General features: G+C 39.5%; 1 protein-coding gene across 17 annotated transcripts in view; it reads right to left on the reverse strand.

The window, feature by feature from the left end:
* The window catches only part of Ankrd28 (ankyrin repeat domain 28), a 132144-nt gene that overhangs the window by 78189 nt on the left and 30481 nt on the right, over window positions 1–23474 (reverse strand). For 9 of the 17 annotated variants that reach the window (XR_015639401.1, XR_015639398.1, XR_015639397.1 and 6 more), the window contains 1 exon segment: window positions 1731–1814. Coding sequence is in view for 8 of the 17 variants with exons in the window: in NM_001427331.1 (NP_001414260.1) it covers window positions 1731–1814 (84 nt within the window). In the remaining 9 variants the exon portion in view is untranslated. 17 annotated transcript variants of the gene reach the window in all.

Raw genomic sequence — 23474 nt, forward strand, 5'->3', positions numbered from 1 at the left:
ATTTGTCTCAGAGGTAGAACGCTTGCCTAGCAACCTCAAGGCCCTGGGTTCGGTCCCCAGCTCCGGAAAAAAAAAAAAAAAAAAAAAAAAGGAGGGCAGTTCCTTAAAAAAAAAAAAAGAAAAGAAAAAGTAGACTTGCTAAGACAGTCTAGTTAGGCAAAGGGAATCACGCACTTCATCTAAGATAAATACATCCTGAATTAGGTGCAGCCTCCCCAACTACATATAGACTGAAAAGCCATTTACTTAGGAAAGGTTCAGGGAAAGTTACAGTAGTGATCTCCAGGTCAGCACTCCAAGTCCTTAGAAATCAACCACTTCAGCCACACAGCAGTGCAAACCATTCAGATAATCACAATTTTTTAGAAAGGTAAACTTTTAAGTGTCTATCAACATTAAGTGGTCAAACTACTCAATCAAAGTAAAAAACAAATACCAGTGTTCAAGATGTGCTTATAATATATGCTTTCTTATAATTACAAAAAACTCTAGAACATCCAGGTGCTATTATTGCAGTTTAGGAGTCATGAAACTTTTCATCCATCCTCAGCTTAGAGAAACTTTCCATCCATCCTCAGTTTAGAGACATATCTGCTTCCAGAAAATACTTTAATGAAATTATTCTTATAAATTATATTCTTTAAGCAAGTTTAGTAAGTTAAAAAAATCAGCTTTGGCTATAAAACAAGACCCTATTTCAGGACAAACAATTCTATACAGAAAGGAGAGCAAGCGAGAATTATCTTAATACTATATATATATCTATTATATATAATCTTTCTACACTTTCTAACATGTTAGCCTTGAATATTACATATACTATATTCTTAAGTTCAAAAAGTTTTCAATTAGTCCCTTGTAATTGAGCCTAATCAGAAGTCAAGAGTCTGTGTGTCTATCTACTTACCTACCTACCTAGACAGAACCACACAAATATGACACACAAAAATGGAAAGACTATTTGAGAAGAGGAAGGGATGAGAAGAATAGGAAAGAGTAACGGAGATTCATGATTTACGTGAACAAAATGCCATTAATGAACCCCATCAGTATATACCAATATGAACTCTTTATAAAATTCTCAGCACAATTATTTACAGAAATCACATCTGTTCTCATAAACAAGTTAGGTACACTTTAGTGTTATAGAAATCTTTTCTGTCAACTTTTAAAAGAACCCTCATATCTAAAAAAAAAAAAAAAAAAAAAAGAAATGTCATATTTGCAATTTACTGTCAAAGTGTGGTTCAGCAAAAGAAAACCCGTGTATATGTGTATATGTGTGCTCACCCCCACCCCATGAAAGAGAGTAAATAACAAAAGGCTATCAATACTGAACCAAAATAAGGATATCATGGTCTTCAGAGTATTTTTTAACATGCCAGTGCTTGAAAATTTCAAGGCAAAAGTTCAGAGAACACAAACCTTTCAACCTGCTTCCAGGAGTTGTAGGTCTTCAGACAGTTTTGTGTGTGTGAATATACATTGGACACACACACACACACACACACACCCAGAGCGAGACTCTCCTGCCGCCTCTAAAAACAACTGTTGCAGAATTATGCTTTTCTTAGCTGAAACCAGCAACAAAAGCATATGTTTAAACAAAAAAATATGCTTTTAAACAAAAACATAAAAAGCTACCAAACAAAATCACAATACTAGGAAAGGTTTTTTGTTTTTCTTAAAGTACGTTAAAAAGGTTGGTATAAGGGAATCAATTGTTTTACCTGAAAGTTAACATCTTCTTTCTTAAATATTAGTGCTCGAACTTCATCTGGATCACCATTAAATATAGCTTGCACCAGTGATGGCTTTAAAAAAAAAAGAATAATTATAAATAAAATAAAAGTAACAAAACATTAGTCATATCATTAAGTATAGATTTAAAGATATTTCTGCATTACTTCCAAATCTAATGCTTTTTTTTCTTTCCTGCAGCCATAATCTTTTTAAAGAGGTAGGGAACACATAGCCTAATCATATTAAAGTGTAAGGTTCATCCTGGGTGGAGGTAATAAACAAGCTCTACCTAATAAACCTATTCAAGTGTAATTTGACAAAACTAAGTAATACACTCATTTTATTTCTTAAGTAAAAGCCTTTTGCTTATAAATGATGAAAAGACATAGAACTGTAAGCCTGATCATTCGAATCTACTTATGGAATAAAACCAGTCAAATAAGCAGTTCCTAGTCCACTGAGAGCTATGAAAGAGGGAGATTTTAAAAAGGTTTATTCAGGGCATGATAATCACACACATGTGGTTTTTATTCTACGTATATAATGATAGAAATCCCAGAGAGGAAACTTGGCAACTGATAAAAAAGAACTTCTATTCAAAGACCAAAACACAGTATACATCTGAATAACGAGAAGACAAGCGTATGTGTGCCCAACCATAATCTCCTCATCGACAGCACAGTCTCTGAAGGGGTCACGTTATACCACTCAAATATGGAGTTAGCTGGCAACAGTGTTAAAAATAAGGTTAAGGATATAGCCTGATTCTTTTTAATATAAAGTCTTACATGCAAATAAGTGAAATTCTCTACACAAAGGCTATGCCTTGATGCTGCTGGTAGTGGTCAACTTTTTGAAAACTATGCAGAGTTCCTGACTCTTGTCAGATTAGTTCTAAAACCAAATGAAAGCAAGAGCATATTTCATAACTACTTCACTACTTCTTAGTTTATTTTCAAGACCCCATAAGAAGATGAACAGATAATAAAATTTAAAGTGGAACCTCAGCATGTGAGAAAGAGAAACAGAAATGTGCTAACTACACAGTAACACTGCATCACAGAGACCCACACACTGCCTGGATAAGACCAGTGACAGCGATGAGCTCAGTAAGCACTACGGTGTGCACTCACGAAGGTACATTGCAGGACTAGCTCTATAAAGTATATGCAGAGAAACTCGCAGAGCTTACCAACACGTTTCCAGAAGGTGGAGATGGTAGACATGTGCTTTCCTGGGGCAACTTAGAAATGAACACAGGAGAATCATCCTCTACCTCCTCCAAAACAACAATACACACGCGACTCATTCGCTCTCAAACATTCAACTCCAGGCTATGGGGTACGAGCCACAGTGGGAGCGCGAGCAGTCGTCCTCCTCTTCTGCACACTACTTATGAACATTCTCTGAACGGTGCAGCTGCTTTTACAGTCAGTGATATTAGAGAAACTTAAGTTTAAAATTATGATACATAACTTCCTAAAAATAAAAACCTACTTCTTTCTGCCAGGTTACTGCAATCTATAAAAAGGTTCACATCAATGTGTCAATAATTAAAACTCAGTCTAGGACTAATCTTCTAAAAATATTTTTTTCCACTGAAATAGTTACATTGAGCTCTGAAATTTACTTGCACAAAACAACCAGTGCTGTGGGTGACACACCACCACACCATGAAGAATGAAATTAGACACAACTGCTGTGACAGAGGTGGCCGCAGATATCCCCACTCTTGTCTGCAAGGTCATACAGTTACCAGTCAGCTGGGCGGTCTGTAGCTGAAAATTAAAACCAGAATCTCACTATTCTGTTTCCACTTCTAATTGGTCTTCATTTCTTCAACTTCACTGACTTAGTACAGATACCATACAGGGAACAAACAAACAAAAATACATAAAATGTAGCCTAAATCCTGAAGATGAAGCTCAGGCGCTGACAGCTCTGTTTTCGAGGGAGCGAGAGAAGACAGGAGGAGAAGGAGCCAGCCACCCATCTGCACTAAGAGCAAAGCTGCAGCACATTTGCATGCAATGAGTCAGATCACAACAGACAATAGGACCACTGGTACGAGAATCCAAGTTGATGAATCCAGACTTCCCAGTAACAGGCGAAACAGAGCTAGCTTCATCCCATCAGTGACAGAGGCCAGGCAAGGCTTTCATTCTTTCTCCATCAGGCAGTTGTTTCTAGCAGTCCAGCAAAAAGGCACAGGCACCAGGCAGAAATGGTTGTCAGTGGAGAATCTTAATAGAACAAGCCGACAGTCAAAGAATCTGAAGACCTTTGAGCTCCAATTACTGCTTCAGGGTTTTCATTTTAAAAGGAGAAGGAAGAAAGTAGTTTATCGCTGTAGTATTTCCTTTGATCTCTACATGAATACAGCTTCCATTAAATAGTCTTCATTCAGAGGGGAAAAACAGCAGACTGTGCATCTTCTCGGAGCCAACTACTTTATTCAGTCATCTGCCTCTGTGCCAATATAGTTTCCTTCCCTGGTGAAAACCGCTACAGTTATCCTTCAGTTGATTTCAAATGCTTTCCTGTTCCTCGGATGATCTTGCAAAATGCCGCTGATAGCCTCAACCGAACAGCCCTTGAGAAAGAGCTACACAACCTCAGGATCGGTCCTGCAGAAGCATTTCACCCAAGCAACAGCCTGAGGAGCAAAGACTGCAGCCCGCAGGATGAAATGCCTAGTAATGCTCACATGTTACACTTACCAGAGAGCTCAGCGACTGCTCAGGATGTAACTTCCTCTAGCAGGAGAAAAAATAGTGCATTTGGACAGCCTTCACAATTAGAAGGTTCATGCCAGTTCTGTGACTAATCCAGATCAAACCGAAAAATTCTATAACTGAAAAATAAGTGCGCTTTTAACATTTTCCACTAAAAGCCACAAGGAAATCTGGTGTACTGCCTCTGCTGACTAACACTGGTTTTAGCAAGTAAACAATTCCAAACAGCTAGCTGCTTTTGTATGCGCCTGCCGAGCAAATGTTTAAACTCCATGGCAGCAGCTGCAGTAGGAGAGCCTGTAGTGAACTCATAAAAGAGACCTCAGGAGAACAGGAAATAGTTTCTAAGACTAAAACCACGACCCTAAGTTAAGGTGGGCCAAGACCTTTCTCTTCCTCTACCCTTTCCCCTCCTTAGGATGTGTGTTATTTTCTAGAATGAAAAGAGGCTTAAAGAAAACAAATGTAAGGCTTGCTATATTTTCTTCTAAGCTAAAGAAATCAATCACTTATTGACTCATACATTTTAAAGAAAAAAATTTAAACTTCATAGAGGAAGAAATCTTAATGTTAAATTTTTATGAATCATTTGAATTTTCACTGAAAAAATTAAATACCTTTATATCTGAATATATTCTAAAGCCTTAAAAAACACATTAAGCAGCTGCATAAAACAACTGTTTAAAGTTCTTGTCCTGAATTACCAACATGTCAAAAAAGTACAGAATCTTACAAAGAAAACAAACAAACAACTCCTCCTTCCTGATAAAATGAATTTCCAAAAGCCACAATTAAGTGTGAAAACCAACCATTTGCGGGCTGTAGCTGTAGCACTTGTCTGGTGTGCAGCAGGCCATGGGTTTAACCCTAACACTGCAAACAAAGCCACCCAGACCACCTTGGAGGTGGCTTTCACTACCTTTCTCACTTTGCCCAGACTAAGAATATTTGTCAGGGTACCGGGGACAACCAAGGGCCCCATCTGCTAAGAGGAGAATAAGAGAAGAATGAGAGAGGGAATGTGGGAAGGATTGTGGGAAAGGTCGACTAGGAGAGTCAAGTGTAAAGTGAATAAGTTAAAAAAATGTAAATAAAACAATATTTCCCAGTTACAAAGAAATGTTCTGCCTTGCCTGTCGTCTTGTATTTTAGAAGTGACTACACTATTCTGAGTACTTAAGATAGCCGAGCCTATACGTCCTCACTGTAAATCTCCTTCAGCCTCATTCTATACCAGAAAGATAATCTAGAAATTAGTATTTTGCCTAGTCATCCAAATGACTAAAACGCTTAATGCCAAAAACATATTTCTATCACCACTAAGATTTCTAACTTTAATTCTATGTTGTAAAACTGATCATTAAAGAAAATCTATAATGACCGTTGAAAGTTTAGGTAACAAGAGAGAATTATCTATCTGTGAATAATCTTGTTAGTTGATTTGTTTTTGGAGACAGGGTTTCTCCATGTCCTCCTGGTTGTCCTCGAACCTGATCTGTAGACTGGGCCGCCCTGGGGACTTGGAGGTTCACCTGCCGTCTGAGTGCTTGGGATCCAAGGCATGCATGCACCACCAGACCAGTGGGAATGAGTTACTTTTGAATGAGCATTGAAATGTTATTCTTTGTTTAAGCAAATTTACTTATTAAATCACAAAGAAAAAACACTATAGGTAAGGATGCCAGAAATTATAAACAAAAATTACTAAAAATTATAAAACATTCATCTAAGGAAGAAACAACACGGGCTCTTGCTCTTGTTGTTCAGGCTGACCTGCAGCTTCTGCAGTGAACAGGTCTGCCTGCTTCAACCTCCCTAGCAAATGGGACTGTGGCTATATGCCACCGTGCCTGCTTCTTCTGGTTACTTTAAAATATTTAAAATGTTTTTAAGACAAATATACAAATATTGTAACATATAAATATTACTCATCTCCATGCAGTTGTATCAAATATACCATCCTAATACTTGAAACATAAAAATGAAATTATAATAATATCCTATTTTCAGGATTTTTCTCCAAAATAGAACCTCTTTTTACAGGAGTAATTTTAACTTGTTCTAAAGTATCTAGGTGTAAATTCATCTACTTTGACTTAAGAAGTTACAACTTATGCTTTTTGTTTGAGCACAACTTCTATACTTACATTTTCCCAATCACTCTTTACATAAAATTTATTCTATAAAAATTTAAAGCTTAACTTAAAGCACCCATCTCAACATCTACAGCCATGATTGGAAAATGAAGTATTGGCACAGCAGTACTATGCAAATCTAGTGACTTTAGAAGAATTCATAAAGGACGGCAAGACCTGGACAATTCTACTCAAAGTCTAATACACTGTAGTGATCAAGAAAGGTATACAAAAGCAACCTGAGGAGGAATATTTATTTTAAAAACATGTACCAAAAATACCACAGCACTAACTGAACAAAGTGTCTTATTTTCTCTATGTGCAGCATATCAAATCTTAGAAAATACATGTGTGTGCAAAATCTTCATCTTGTAAGATGTTATATAAACAGGGTGCTATATCATAAATCAGAATAGGCAGTACAAGAAGACAAGACACTGAAAGGCAACTCATACCAGAGGCTTAAACATGAAATAAAGACCACACGTTCTTGAGAAAGTGAATAGCAGACAACAAATTTATTAACTGTAACTAGCATGTACGCTACCTTCCAATTTTCCAGCCTCTTAAAAAAAATGGGGGTGGGAGGGGTAATGCAAGCTTTATAAAGCTTTCCACAAACCTCACTTGTACTGCATGAGTAAGCTATCCAAATCTTAGGCCAATGTGATCCAACAGAAATATAAAGATACCTACATGAGTAACTTAAATGCTCTTATATGGTCAGCACATTTTAAAAGGTAAAATTAAAAATTTTTAAATGTCCAAAACAAGATACAGAGACCCACAGCCAGACAGTCTAAATGGAAGGTTTCTACCACATCCCTCTACTCAGAGCTCAGAGAATCCTTCGCAAGAGGAGGCAGAAAGATTGTAAGAGTGAGAGGAGGAGAAGGACGTCAGGAGAACATGGCCCCTGAACCAGCTAAGCAAAGCGCACATGAGCTCAGAGACTGAAGAGAAGCAGCAAGCACGGGGCCTCCCAGGGCCTGCACCAGGGCCTCTGCATAAACTTCAGCTTGGCTTACATTTCTGTGGGACTCCGGACTGTGAGGGCTCTGGCCCTTGTGCCCACCCTGGGGACTCTTCTTCCTGATGGGTTGTCATGTCCAACTCTGCTGGGGTAGTTTTTGCTTCATCATATTTTATTCTATTTTGCCATGTTTGGTTGTTACCTCTTAGAAGATGACTCTTCTCTAATGAGTGGATCCAGAGGGGAGGGAGGTACACTCTTCTAATCCAGGACTTGGGGAATCAGCCTGGAGTACAGAGTACAGAGCTAGAACTTACCTAAAACCAATAAACCAAACCCTGCAAACACAGCAAGCGTGAGGCGTATGAGGACACGTCACCCTTACATACTGCTGATGGTAATGTAAACTAGTCCAGCCACTATGAAATCAACAGAAAGCTTCCCCAGAAAATTAAAACACAACTGTAGGATCCACGTGTCTGTCACTTGTCAGTATATGCCCGAGTGAGAGCTGGATTATAACGGAGACCACATATCGATCACTATCACAGCACTAGCAACAGCCAAGCTGCAGAAGGAGCACAGGAGTCTCACTCAACAGTATGACCACGAGGACGCAGAAAGAGGACGGTTTTCATAGGATACGTTAATACGAAACACCTGAAAATAAAATTTTCATTGTACTTGGCAAAAATTAAGAAGTAATTTTTTCTATTTCATATCCACAAATATGTTTTCTTATACTTGACATTTTTTGTCAGTGGCATTTATACAATGCTTTCTTTCAGTCTGTTTTTCTCCTGCTTTAAAAACAAAAAACAAAAAACAAACTCTAGAACCCTCATAATGTTTTCCATTATTGGTGTGTTGTGAATAATTTAAATTGGTGGGAAAATTAATCCTGGAAGAAAATGACAAGGTTTAACTCGTCTATGTAATATGTAGCTTGCTACATGCTGCCTACTTAGGCAACCATCACTGCCCCTCCCTTCCTACAGACTCCCTTCAGCTGTGTCTGGGTGCCACTGCCTTATTCCACACGACTTGGAGAAATCTTCAACAGTGTAAGGTGATGATGGTAATTCGATTCTACCTAGTACATGACTCATTTGGGAAATGACATGCTCTGAGCCAGCTTGCTCTGTCACATGCCAAGGAAAGTCAGCTGCAGTGCTTCTAGGAAAGTCTCCCCTTTTTTAACCTAAAAAGGGAGAGATAGAGGGAAATGTTCCCTCCTACTGGACAACAGTAAGTTTGATAATAACCTTGGGAAGTACACTGAGTATTGTATGACTGGAGTTATCCCAGAGTCCACACTAAGTCTGACTGAGAGAAAAGAAAAATGAGCAACTTCCTATGGTCACAATGTCGTGTAACTAAAGCACCCGACACAGTATTTAGTATTAAAGCACAGTATTTCCATGACTGCTACTGTGGTAAGACGTTTACCATTTAATCCAGCTTCTGTTTCACATATAAAATATTTTCAGTTTAAAACAGCCCAAGGGCCTGGGGATTTGGCTCAGTGGTAAAGCGCTTACCTAGGAAGCGCAAGGCCCTGGGTTCGGTCCCCAGCTCCGAAAAAAAGAACCCCCCCCCAAAAAAAAACAGTCCTAATATTAAAGAACAAATGATATCTATTATAAATGAAAGGGCCATAAAAATATAACAATTAACCTTATATTGTCTCAAAGTAGCATGCCTGGATGCTGGGTATTATGAATATGTGGACAAAACAATTAACGTTGCAGAATGACTGTTTCTAAGAATGGAGTAGTCAGAGATCCCAATAAGCTCTCTCCTTGACGTGTAAGAGGTCTGGAACAAGCTCTAACTAATGGACTTAACAGGTATAACCACGGCTCTTTATAAGCTTATTAAAATCATAAAAGGTATTTAAAAAACCCTTTACACCACAAACACTCCGGAAAAATACTCTCCTTTTAACCATAAATTTGTAGAAATACAGCATTATTTGATAAAGGGAACTAAAGAATAAGAAAAATGTTCTAAACTATCTGAGTCATTACTTGAATTTTAAAATAGTATGTGCAGTATGTCTCCACCCTGTTACAGCTCAAAAAGACATGAATCATTTTCTTGTATTTTCCAAATAATACTTTAGAACGGAAGTGAAACATACAGTTTCAATTTGTGTGTGGAATAACTAGCATACACATAAGCTACAGATCTTTCTGTACTAAAGGAAATTCTTTGGGTATTTTGTATAATTATTGCTTTAAAAAGTAAACACTGGGTAACCATAGCAACTTGTTTTTAAATTGCAAACTGTTCTCAACTTTTGCAGTACAGCAACATAATACTACATTTACCCAGGAATTTCCAAATTATAGAAACTTGCATGAATTGTAAATAATCCTCTCTAGCTTTTTAAAAGAATTTAATGTGTATGAGTCCTGCATGTATGTGTGTACCACGTGAATGCCTGTTGCTCATGGAAGCTAGAAAAAGGACATTGGGGTCGCCTGGAAATAGAGTGATAGGCAGCTGTGAGCTGCCATGTGGGTGGTAGGAACTTAACCCACATCTTCTGTAAGAGTGCCACGTCTCTTAACCAACGAGACGTCTCTTCAGTGTTAAGTCTTTTTTAACGGGCAAAATTTAACCTGTTTAGAATAACCTCACATTCAGTTGGGTATTGTGGTACATGTCTATGATCTCACTCAAGAGGCTGAAACAGGAAGAAAATAAACTCAAGGCCAGCCTGGGCTACACAGCAAGACAGCCAGCCTGGGCTACACAGCAAGACAGCAAAACAAAACAACGAAGCAAAAAACCAGTACCAAGCAGGAGGTCTGAGAGTCACAATACATTAAGGAAATAAAAGATCCTCTAATCAAACTCTCAGGGCTGGAGAGATGGCTCAGCAGTTAAGAGCACTGACTGCTCTTCCAGAGGTCCTGAGTTCAATTCCCAACAACCACATGATGGCTCACAACTATCTGTAATGGGATCCGATACCCTCTTCTGGTGTGTCTGAAGACAGCTACAGTGTACTTATATATAATAAAGGGATAAATCTTAAAAAAAAAAAAATCAAACTGGCTTCAAGTAGCTTGGCTTACTTTCAACCTACTTCTTGACCTCTTGAGACATTTAGAAATAAACTTACTTTTCAACATACAGTAGTAGTATATCTGTATTAGAACAGTTTTCCCTTCCATCTCCCTTACTCTTGGCATACTAGGTATATTCTAAAAGACCCTATGTACTTGCTGTCTAGCCTTATTAAAATTGTTTTTGTTGGGGTTGGGGATTTAGCTCAGTGGTAGAGCGCTTGCCTAGCAAGCACAAGGCCCTGGGTTCGGTCCCCAGCTCTGAAAAAAAAAAAGAAAAAAAATTGTTTTTGTTTATACTCTAATGAAAGGAAACAAAGGCAGATTTTTCAAAGTGTTCATTTAGATTCCAAATAAGACCCTAAGTTCTTATGCATAAACTCTTCAATCTATACTACCTTAAAAAGGGCACTTTACCTTCTGTTGTTAAAACAGAAAACTCACTGTTTTCCTAAGCTCATCATTTTCTAGAGGTCTTCTCCATTGCTGGCTGTTGCTTTGCTTCCATTCAGTGTCATCTCCAGAATGCCTGTGCTTGTGTGCTGAGAGGACAGACAGGCGACACAGCTTCTTTTAGTCCTCCCCTTTGGCCAATATGCTTGCCTGTACGCAGGTCATCTTATTAGGTGACTATTTCTGCTGTTGTATCTGTCAGTTCAAGTAGACATTTGTCTCAGGGCAGTCAGATGGCTCACTGGGCTAAGACACTTGATAGCAAGCCTGAGAAGCTAAGCTGACCCCGAGCCCATGTGACGGGAGGAGAGGACCAACGCCCACATATTTCCTTTGACCTCTATGAGGTGTGACACACACACACACACAATGAGGTGTAAACACGCATACACAATGAGGTGTAACACACACAATGAGGTGTAACACACACATACACAATGAGGTGTAACACACACACAATGAGGTATGACACACACAATGAGGTGTGACACACACACACAATGTGGTGTGACACACACAATTAGGTGTAACACATACATACACAATGAGGTGTGACACACACACAATTAGGTGTAACACACACATACACAATGAGGTGTGACACACACACACAATGAGGTGTAACACACACACTTACACACACACACACACACACAATGAGGTGTAGCACACACAATCAAAACAACTTCCATTACTGCCCTGCCTTAAGTGTCACACATGCCAATCTGTTGCACTGAAAATACACCATGACACTCTATACAGCTCTGCCTTTCTCTTCCAGGCTGTTCCCTCTTCCTGGCTACCTCTCCATCCATAGAATATCCAGTAGGACTATATAAAATAAGGTAGAAAATTAGATAGCAGCTAAGACATGAAGGGCCATGAGTCCACATTATAACAAAAACATTTTAATCTGAAAAACGATGAAATATACATTTAAAACCAAATTGAAAAGTGAAAATCAAGTTTATACATAAAAAAAAAAATCTCACTATGGACATAAAAGGTAACCCAGAACGAGCCGCTACTATGGCAGCACTAACCAGCAGTACGCTACTGCAGAATTCTAGGCAGAAACCACAGACAGTGAAAGATGGGGAACTCAATTTCTCTAGAGGAAAACAAACGAAAACCTGCCAACAACCATCAACAGCAGCGATCTGCCTTTCAGACTTCTGGGCTAGCATTTCCATTGCTGACATGCTGACATAAGTAAACAATACGAAGCTTAGACAGCACGCATAGAAGATCTTATGACCATCACTTAGGATCTGAAAACCACTGTAACGCAGGATAAAAGAACGATTAAAATACAGCACATGCCACAAAATGCACATATCCCCTGTGTATGTGACCTGCAGGCAGGAGCCTTACAAAGGCCGAGCGAGCAAGCACTCTATCCACTGAGCTATGGGTCTGTTCCTCAGTAGGAATTCTAGAAACAACGCAGGACCTAGAAACCTTACCTGGATAAAACAGAGACAGACAGACAGACAGAGGCAGAGGGAGAATTGTAAGATAGTCTTAGTTACTAAGTTTCAGTGTTGGGAATTGAACTCAGGTCTTCTACATGTTAGGTAGAAGCCCAGAAGGTATGGTGTGTGTGTGTGTGTGTGTGTGTGTGTGTGTGTGTGTGTGTGTGTGTGTGGTGTTGATGTTGTTGCTGTTGCTGTTGCTGTTGTTCTTATTTTGGCTCTTAATGTTTTCAAAAAGCAACAACAGACCAATTAAGCCACAGCAGGATTATGGGTTATTTATTCTCCCCTTCACAGCTCATGTATTTACTTCTGAGTAACAGTACTCCTTAGAGCCAGGACTCTCATTTTGCTGAACTGAAATATCATCCTATAACTAAGAAAAGTAAAGCCCAGAAAGGTTCAGTGACAATGGTCCCCATTACCAAAGCTTACAGACTCCATACACGAAGACTCACTGCTGAGAGCACAGGGAGACCCATGGCTCCAGCCGCATATGGAGCAGAGGACGGCCTTGCTGGGCACCAATGGGAGGGAAAGCCCTTGGTTCTGCCAAGGCTCAATGCCCCAGTGTAGGAATGTCAGGGTAGGGAGGCAGGAAGGGGTGGGTGGGTAGGGGAGCACCCTCACAGAAGCAGGGGGAGGGAGGACGGGGGTGAACAGGAAACTGGAAAAGGGTATAACATTTGAAATGTAAATAAAAAAATAAAAAAAAAAAGAAGTCTGCTAAAAAGTAAACCTACAAGTCAGAGCCCTTCATCTATGCTACTGTGATACTCTGAACAAGTGGTTCTCAACCTGTTGGTAGTGACCTCTTTGAGCAGGTCTGCATGTCAGATATCCTGCATATCAGATATTTATGTTATAATTCATAGCAAAATGGTAGTTATGAAGTGACAATGAAATAATTTTATGGTTGGGGTCATCACAACATGAAGAACTGTATTAAAGGATGATAGCATTAGGAAGGTTGGGAAAAGGTCTTCTAAATTTACTGGGTTATAAAACCCTCTAAATTTATTCCCCCAAAGCTGTAAAATAACAGCTAGAAGACTGGCCCAGAAGCAAACTGCTCTTGCAGAAGACCCACGCTCTGCTCCTAACACGGGTGGCTCACGTCCGTCTGCTCCAGCAGATCTGAGAACACCTGCACTCACATGTGAACACTGACACACACTCAGACAGTCTGAGCAGACGCCAAGATGGGTAGTCTTTTATGTTTGCTTTCTCCTCTGCACTAGAACCTTGTTATAATCCCAATAACGCCAAACTACTCAACTCACTCAAATAAGGAATGTCAATAAACCATCATAATATTGATCAAAAGCATTTATTAAAAAGATGTGAATGGCTATGGGACAGGAGAAAAGAAAAAAATGATCATCAAAGACAGTTTCTAAAACCTGAGCTTCCTATATTTTAACTATTATAACCTAAGAAATTGTGATTTTTTTTTCTTGGATGTCATTTAAACTACAATATCAACTGTGTGCTTCGGGGTAGACAGCTTGCCTAGGATGTATAAGGTCTTTGGCTTGATAAAGCTATTGCCTGTAGTATCAGAGTATCTTTTCTTTCTTTGGTTTTATTGAGACATGGTCATGCCCTAGATGTCCTGGAACTCACTCTGTGAACCAGATTGGCCTTAAATTCCCAAGGATCCTCTTGCTTCTGCCTCTCGAATTCTACAATTAAAAGCATATGCCACCACTCTCATCTTCAAAACATCTAGAATGTTTTAAAGGTGATAACTGAAACATTATATTAGGAAATACAGTAAGGCACAGGTCTTGAACATTCCACTCACATACAAGGATTTATCCTTGAGGGTAAAAATATAAATTAAGTATGTTGCACATGTCTGCAATCCTAAATTTCGGGAGGCAGGGGAAGGTGTTTTGCCAAGAGCTCACGACCAGCCTAGAATTACACAATGACACACTGTCAAAACATACACACAAAACACGCACACACGCATGCACACATTCACTCACTTCAACTGTATAGTATACCACAAGATTTTTTAATTTGTTTAAACTCACTTAAACTATATGACAAACTATCCCACCACCCTCATTTTACCATGGATTTTCAAAAATGGTTCCCTTATAAAAATTTAGAAAGGCTAATAACAATGCAAACGCACCACCCAGTGGCAAAAGGTAAGAACTACAACTTTTGCAAGGATAATAGCAAAAGCAGGTTGGAAATTCAGTAGTCTTGAATTATTAACAGAGAAAAAGGGTGTGTGTGTGTGTTTTAATAGTAATCTACTATTTGGTGCAATTTTTACAAGTAAAATTATTTATCAGATAAAGTCTCATAGGTTTATTTTTGTGTTTTACATAGGAATTTTTGTTTGCTTTTCTGTTTTGCCCATCCATTTCTCAAAGGCTGGGCTAAGAAATGAATTAGAATAAAGTACATTTTATGATATGTCCAAAGTCTTTATAAGTCAAGAGTTATAAACTTGTTTACAAATAACAGAAAGTAGAAAAGACATAGATTTTCTAGTGAAAACCTAGTTATCAACAACCATCCCAGGTAACAACGAATTAGCCATTCAACATGCTTCTAAAAGTATAGTTAAGTGTGGTGGCTCACGGGAGCAGAGGCAGGCAGATCTCAGTGATGCCCTGTCTCACGGGGGTGGTATTGGTGAGGGATGAGGAGAGTGATGAGACATGAAGGAAAGGACTGGGAAATGGAAGGGGGGAAGCCCTGAGGACCCCTCCCCAGTGGGTGTCTATCAGTGCCGCAGAAACAAAACAAAACAGGTCATTTGGAAGGTACTCTAGATTTCTTAAGAGGAAGCCAAGATACACCATCAATTATGTATCACAGACATGAATCCTGAATATGACCATATTCACTCTAGCTTAATATACCAAATAATTTTCTCCTAGTAGAAAACCTAACTTATCAGTTTTCTTCTTTAAAAAAAAAAAAAGCTAAATAAAACTAACAGCATATTAAATTTAAAAACTCCAATGAGCTGTTTTCCTGTTTTGAAGCAATTTTGTATTGCGTCCACTTCGCACCATGCAGCATTACTGCTTAGCGGGCACAGGACACCTCACAAAGGACAGCAAGCAAAGTGCTGCCCGGCCTATGAAGCAACACCACGGAGCCAAGCTGCTTCCTGTGATGCCTGCAGAGTATTCACAATGTTTCCATTCCACACGTGAAGGCCAGCAGACAGCAGCACAATCATCAAACCTCTGCCTTACCAGAGCCCCGCTCTAACGCTCCTCCTCTGGGGTCTGAGAAAGACTCTAAGATACTTTCACTGAACCCACGGGAGACACTCACACAGCGGAAGTCTCCTTGTGTTTCCTATGGCTGCTAATGATTAAAGTACGCACTACATTTACTATGTAAGGAAATGAGGAAAGGAATGGAGAGCAGGGCAGTGGGATGCAAGTATTTGTTGGTTTCACGGGACAAAATAAAACAAATTCTGCAGTACTGCTCATTGTCCCCAGCTACTTAATACTTTCTTGTCTGGGCTTCTCTGAGAACATGAAGTAAGATTTATAGGCCCCTTCCCGCTGAAAATCTACCAGAATTATTAAGTTGCTATATACTGAAGCCTTCAACCAACACAGGGCTCACTCTACATGAACTGTCTCCAAAGGGGCTGATATTATTACTTCACAAGTAGTTACACACATGGATAAGTAATGAGAAGGTATAAGTAGCAACAAAGTAGCCAGTCACAAAGGTTGGCAGGGTCACTACACAAGACTACTATATACCCCCTAACAGGGAGCCCCACACTACTTCCCACACTCCTATGAAGGCAGTAGTTGTACTATTTGAGTTCTACAAGCCTATGACAGAAAGCAGAAATCAAAAGCAAAAACTGGCCAACCTTCAAAATGAATGAGCTATATACTTTAAGAAAACACTGAGTTATTAAAATGATACAAAGTTTACTTTGATTTTTTTTACTGATTCAGAATTTAGTTTTTAACCCTATCAAGAAAACTAATTTGTGTAGGATATATATTTTTATTCCTGTTATTTTTTTTAAAAGAAAGTTTTTTTATGTAGTCCAGGTTGACCTCAAATCCTCAATCCTCCTGCCTCCAATTTCCAACTACGGGGATTACAGATGTATACATGCAATATTTACACATACACACACACACACACTCACACACACACAATATAAAAACACACACATATATACACATATATTTTTAGAGCCTGCCTTATATAAAAACTGAGTCTTGCTGGATTCTTGAAGAAACTCAAACTATGGGGTGTTCATATTTCAGAACAGGTCACAACCAATTTCCTTAAATCTTAAGAACACACACAAGCAAAAGTCCGTCTATATTTTCTGATAACATGTCCAACCACTTTACCAATTTGTTTATACATGGTTTGTCTTAAGAGGCTGTCAGTGATGTATAAAATGTTGTTTATATATTAATATGTGAAACATTAATCTCAAATTTAAGACTTTACTATAGTATCATTTAAAACAAATTCTCCTAGGTATTTTCTCTGTATATGTTTCTTAAAACCTTCAATTATGTATTTTGTTAATTTGTTTCTTCCCCTCAAAACAAAATGGGGGTTTATTAAGAATGGGTTTTAATAGGGCTTCAAGCTGAGTGTTAAGGACAGCCGCATGCTCAGAAAAGTAAGTGCGCTTCTGGAGAGAGGGACTCTCAGAACTCAAGGAGGTGGGGGCGTCTAGATGAAATGTCCTCAGTGGGGAGAGGGAACTTGTAGAGCCCACCTCCAGCAGAAAGACAGGGCATCAAGTGAGGGATAGGGTTGCTAACCCACGGTCAGAACTCTGACCCATAATTCTTCCTGTCTGAAAGAAAAGCAGGGATGAAGATGGAGAAGAGCCCAAGGAAAAGAAGGTTCAACAACAGGTCCAAAGTGCTATCCAGCTCAAGGAGAGGCCCTAAGACCTGACGTCATTACTGAGGCTATGGGGCGCTCACAAAAAGGGACCTATCATGACATGACTGCCCTCCAAAAGACCCAACAAGCAGCTGAAAGAGTCAGATGCAGATATGTACACTCAACCAATGAACAAAAGCTGCTGAGGGTGGCAACCCTGTAGGAGGACAAGCAGTCTCAATTAACCTAGACCCCTGAGAACTCTCAGACACTGGATCACCAACCAGGCAGCATATACCAGCTGAGATGAGGCCCCCAACACATACATAGTAGAGGACTCCCGGGTCTGGGTTCAGTCAGAGAAGATGCACTTAACCCTCAAAAGACTGGAAGTCCCAGGAGTTTAGAGGTCTGGTGGGGTAGGTAGGGTGAAGATATCCTTTGAAGGGGAAAGGGTATGGTTGGAGGGTAGACCAGGAGAATAAAATCTGGAGTGCAAAAATAAATAAACAAACAAAGAAACTAATTTTTTAAAAGGTTAAAAAAAAAACAAAAAACAAACCCAAGTACACTGTCTAGACAGGTAACAAATTTGGTAATGTCACTAATTTGCCACTTGGTGGCAGCAAATACAAAAGAAAAAATCTTCAGTACTTAATATTTTATCAATATGAAAATATTTTTCCAAGCTTGTATTTTAAACAGAAGTTTCCAGTGAATGAGGAGCTTCATAGTTCATCTTAAAAAAAAAAAGAAAGAAAGACAAAAACAGAGTATGATTATGTTGTTCGAGCTGATCTCACACTCATGCTCTCTCCTGCCTTGGCTTCTAGAGTGGTGGGCATGCACAACAGCACTTAGGACAACTTGAGAGGTTTAGGGTAGATTGTTATATGTATAGACAAGACTGGACCCGCCTTGAACTCATCCTTCTCCCTCATCCCTTTATTAAGAGTACGGGGATGTGCCTGCCAACATACTCAACACTTCAATAGTAATCATTTTAATATTTTCAGTCAAGCTCAATCTGATTTAAAATAGCCTTCTATTACAGCACTGACAGACACAATGCAGTCACCTCAAAAAGTATGTGACTCTTTTGATGCTTATTAAGTAACATATCAAAATAAAAACACATGAATCATTCTTTCTATCCTCACAAATACTTATTCAACTGATTGCTTGTTCATAATTACTTATATGCTAAAGTTATATCAATGAACAAGGTTTTTTTGGTTTTATGAATTTTATACAGTCTCTCATGTATTTCTTTTATCTAGGTTTTCTTATACAGAACAGTATAGTGAAACACAGACAGTAAAAGACTGTAGAGCCAAAAATCAGAAACAAAAAACCAAAGACCATAGCTTTCTTCCACCTGTAACTTAATTTACAATGAAAAAAATATTACAAAAAAAGTGAATCAGGATTACCACAGCCCTCCTGTTCTGCCTGCTTTATTGTTGGCCCCCTTTTGTTGAAATATTGATTTTGAAAGGAAAGTGCTTGCTACTCTTTATTAACTATTTTGCTTAATTTCACAACATGACCTAAATATTTAAGTTACCAACACCTAAAAAAAGTTACTTCAGGGGCTGTAGAGATGGCTCGGCAGTTAAAAGCTTTAACTGCTCTTCCAGAGGACCTGGTTTGACTCCTAGGACCCACAGGGTGGATCTGATTTTCTGTAACTGCAGTTCCAGGAGGGCTGATACCATCTTCTGGCCTCGTAGGTAGTAGGCATGCATCACGTGATGCGTATACACGCATGCAGGCAAAATACCCACATACAGATAAATAAGACAGGACAACTCCCTGCACAAAACTGTCACGTAGCAAAGCATGTTTCATTTCTCAGTAGTATGTTCTCAAAATTACTGCCAAAATGCTTTACAGAAGGCACTGGATTCAACTCGAGATCAAATATTGATAGATAAACCATGGAATTAAACACAAGAGACTGTAGAGGCCCAGTCTTCAGAGCATCTTCTTCAAGGGCAGGGATTATATCTCATTCACATCGGTGCATCGGCTCTGTGCTCTGCCTAACACAAACCAGTGACGGACTTTTTCTTACGATGAACATTTCATACTACATACTATAATAAGAACTTGTCATAAGAACTATCAAAACCTCCCCTATTTTGGGGGGGGGGCTATATGCTACTTTCAAGGTGGCTACTTAGGAAAAGTAAGGGTAGAGCTCTATTTTTATATGGAATGATTTTATTCTTTTAGGAAAAAAAAAAAAAAAGGCAGACACCAAATCTGTTTATCCCAGGCAGTAAGAGCTTAAATTTCTACTGAGTATTTTACTTTAAATCTTCAACTTGAAAAAACCATCTCCAAGTACATTCTGACTGGTCTGCCTACAAAAAAAGATAGGTTGGGAAAGACTACTGCCACAGTGAATCTTAAGTGGGCTTGTCTATGAAGGGTCCTCTAGACTAAGTTAACTGAGGTTCTGAAGCCCTCCTAATCTCTGAGTGGCAAGCATCGACATAGGCTGGGGTCTTGCACTGGGTGCAAAGGAGAAAGCAAGAGAAGCATCAGCATTTTTTCCTCTCTCCCTCTCCCTCTCTCCTTGTTTATAAATACAATGTGACCAGCACATCCTGTTCGTGTCGCCTCACCTTCCTTGACAGGACAGTGTTTCTTGACCTGTGGGTCTCAACCCTTCTGATGGAGTAGGGATGGGGGTGAAGTGAGGGGGTTGTGTCAACTGATCAGATATTTACATTGTGACTTATAAAGTAGCAACACAAATAGAGGCACTGTATTAAAGGTTGCAGCATTAGGAAGGTTGAGAGCCACTATGGTAGACTGTATTCCCTGGAACTCTAAGCTAAAATAAGCTATTTTTTAAAATGTTTTTGCCACATACTTTGTTGCAAAGCAGGGCATGTAGCTTAGTCTATGAGTACAAAGATCAGAAATCCAAGTAAGAAGGGGCAACAGTTTGAAAGGCTCTAAGAGTGGGAAGGAGATCAATTATTACATAGAATATAAATTAGGACTAGAAATATCTTCGTTAGTTATGTAAGCAATGCACACCTATGGATCATTTCCTTTTTAAAAACTCTCCTATAATAACATGGCAAAGACAGGAGGACTGTTTCAGATAAATGATTTCTAAGTTAGTTTGGGTGAGAGGCTGTTTCAAAAAAAGGAAACCAATAAAGTCAGCAAAAAGAAACGAGTCTACAAACCTCCATGAAATGAAGCCATTCAAATGACAATCAGTTACATGTAAAGATGCTCAAAGTAACTCACCATTAAGAACCAGTAAACTGGGGCTGGAGAAATGGCTCAGCAGTTAAGAGCACTGACTGCTCTTTCAGAGGACCTGGGTTCAATTCCCAGCAACCACATGGCAGCAGCTCATAGCTGGCTGTTACTCCAAGATCTGATCCCCTCACACAGACATCCATGCAGGCCAAGCACCACTGCACATATAAATTGTTCTTAAAGGGGCTGGGGATTTAGCTCAGTGGTAGAGCACTTACCTAGGAAGCACAAGGCCCTGGGTTCGGTCCCCAGCTCCGAAAAAAAAGAACCAAAAAAAAAAAAAATTGTTCTTAAAAATCAGGCAAATTAAATCACTAATTATTATACCTATCACTGGTGCATGTAAAATAACCACTACTACTAAGGAGAAAAAAAAATAAGTGTTGGTGAGAGTGTATAGAAAAGAGAACCTCTGCACACTGTTTATGGGAATGTATACTAGTAGAACTATTATTAAAACGAAACAAAACAGTATCAAACTCACCCAAAACAATGAAAAATACCAGAACTTACCCGCTAGGCAACCTTGAGGGTCTGACTTCAGAATCCTAGCAACCATGCAAAAAGCCAGACCGAATGGTTCATGCCCTGTTACTAATCCTAGCACTGGGAAGAGAGATAGGAGGATTCCTGATGTTTGCTGGCCACCAAGTCTACCAAACTGATAAGACTAATACAGCTCAGTACCAGTTTCAGTGAGAGACCCTGTCTCAAAAATAACATGGGAGTATAGCAGAGGAAACACCCAACACTGACCCCTCTCTCACACATGCAATAAAATTTCAAAGATTAGAAAGATATTTGCAATTAAAATGGAGCTGTAACAACCCAGCAGCTGTATATCATAGGGTACATATACAACATAGTGTGATGAGAAGGTGCCATGGTTTGAATAGGCTCCGCCCAGGGTGTGGAGGAGGCCCTGTTGGAGTGGGTGCGCCACTATGGGCGTGGGATTAACACCCTCACCCTAGGGGCTGGGGATTTAGCTCAGTGGTAGAGCGCTTGCCTAGCAAGCGCAAGGCCCTGGGTTCAGTCCCCAGCTCCGAAGAAAAAAAAAAAAAAAGACCCTCACCCTAGTTGCCTGGAAGCCAGTCTTCCACTAGCAGCCTTCAGATGAGGATGTAGAACTCTCAGCTCCTCCTGCACCATGCCTGCCTGGACGCTGCCATGCCCCCCACACTCCTTGATGATGCTGGACTGAACCTCTGAACCTGTAAGCCAGCCCCAGTTAAATGTTGTCCTTTATAAGAATTGCCTTGGTCACGGTGTCTGTTCACAGCAGTAAACCCTAACCAAGGCAGTAGGTATGAGAATATAGTATGTCCACATCTGCACTATGTTTAACACCATTCACAAAGCAAGATGTGGAGTCAACCTCAGCAAGTATAAACACACAGATGAGGACAATGGGGTACGGACTGAATGTTCCCTATTCAAAATGCTAGGACTAGACGTACTTGGAGATTTGAAATTTTCAGGTTTTGTAATATTTATATAACAACAGGCAATCCCGAGGATAATCCATAGTCTGAACATGAAATCCATGTTTCATATATACCTTTCCACACAACCTGAAGATAATTTTATATTCTAATACTTTTAGGACATAAAAAGACCAAAAAAAGCCTTAAAAATTACTTGAAAGTCAGGACTCACAGATAGATGGTGTATGAGAGCCTGCTTTCACGTGACCCAGTTAAAGGTAATAAAGGTTATAAAGAGAAGTAAGGGAGTGAGAGAAAATGAGTCAGAAACTCAGAAACAAAAGGAATAATAGGATAACTGGGAAAAAAGAGAGAAACAGAAGAGTGACTAGGAGAAAGCTGCCCAGCTTCACCTGGATAAGCTCCCCAGAAGGCAGAGGGGAAGCAGCACAAGATCATCTGAAAACACTGACTGGGCACCAGCGTAAACTGTAGGAAAAACACAAGTCTACAATCAACTGACTTCCCCATCCCCGTCCCAGCATCTACCTGCCAGAGTCCAATCTGACCGGACCCAGAGACAGCGACCCCAGCATTCATCTTTGCTTTCACTGTGTCTGTTTTTAACTCACTACAGTCTATAGTATTTTGGATTCATTGAGCACTTTCTTAATTATAAAATATGCTGCTCTTTCCATTTATCCTTCATAACATTTTCAGGTTTTATTTTTTACCCATTTTATTATTTAACCTCCCTTCTATCTTCTGTATTTCTCCCTTTCCCTATCTCTTCCCTTTGTCTCATTCATGAAAATTTTCTACATTTTTTTGGAATAGGGTCTCTCTGTGTAGGCCTGGCTGTCCTGGAACTAGCTCTGTACACCAGGCTGGCCTCAAACTTAAGAGATCCTCCTGCCTCTGCCTCTCAAGTGCTGGGATTAAAGGCATGCAAAACACCACCAAGCCTGACTATATTTTTCTATTCTATGGTCACTGACTACTGATTTATTACTGGGCTTAAAAAGATATGTATTTTTTTTAAGTTTGGCACGTGTGTGTGTGTGTGTGTGTGTGTGTGTGTGTGCGCGCGCGCGTGTGTGCGCACGCACATGTGTGAGTGCACCCCTGTACACTCAAGCATGAGTGTTGGTACCTTGAAAGGACCCCCCTACAGCTGGTCACTATAAGCAGCCTCATGTGGGTCCAGTGGAAGAGCATCAGTTCAGGCTTTAATCATGGAGCCGCCCCTCTAGTTTCCCTTTAACCAGTTTTAAATCTGCTTCTACACTGACTCAGCTTGAT

Source organism: Rattus norvegicus, chromosome 16 (genome assembly GCF_021556685.1).
Source record: "Rattus norvegicus strain SHRSP/BbbUtx chromosome 16, alternate assembly SHRSP_T2T, whole genome shotgun sequence".
NCBI classification, from domain to species: domain Eukaryota; kingdom Metazoa; phylum Chordata; class Mammalia; order Rodentia; family Muridae; genus Rattus; species Rattus norvegicus.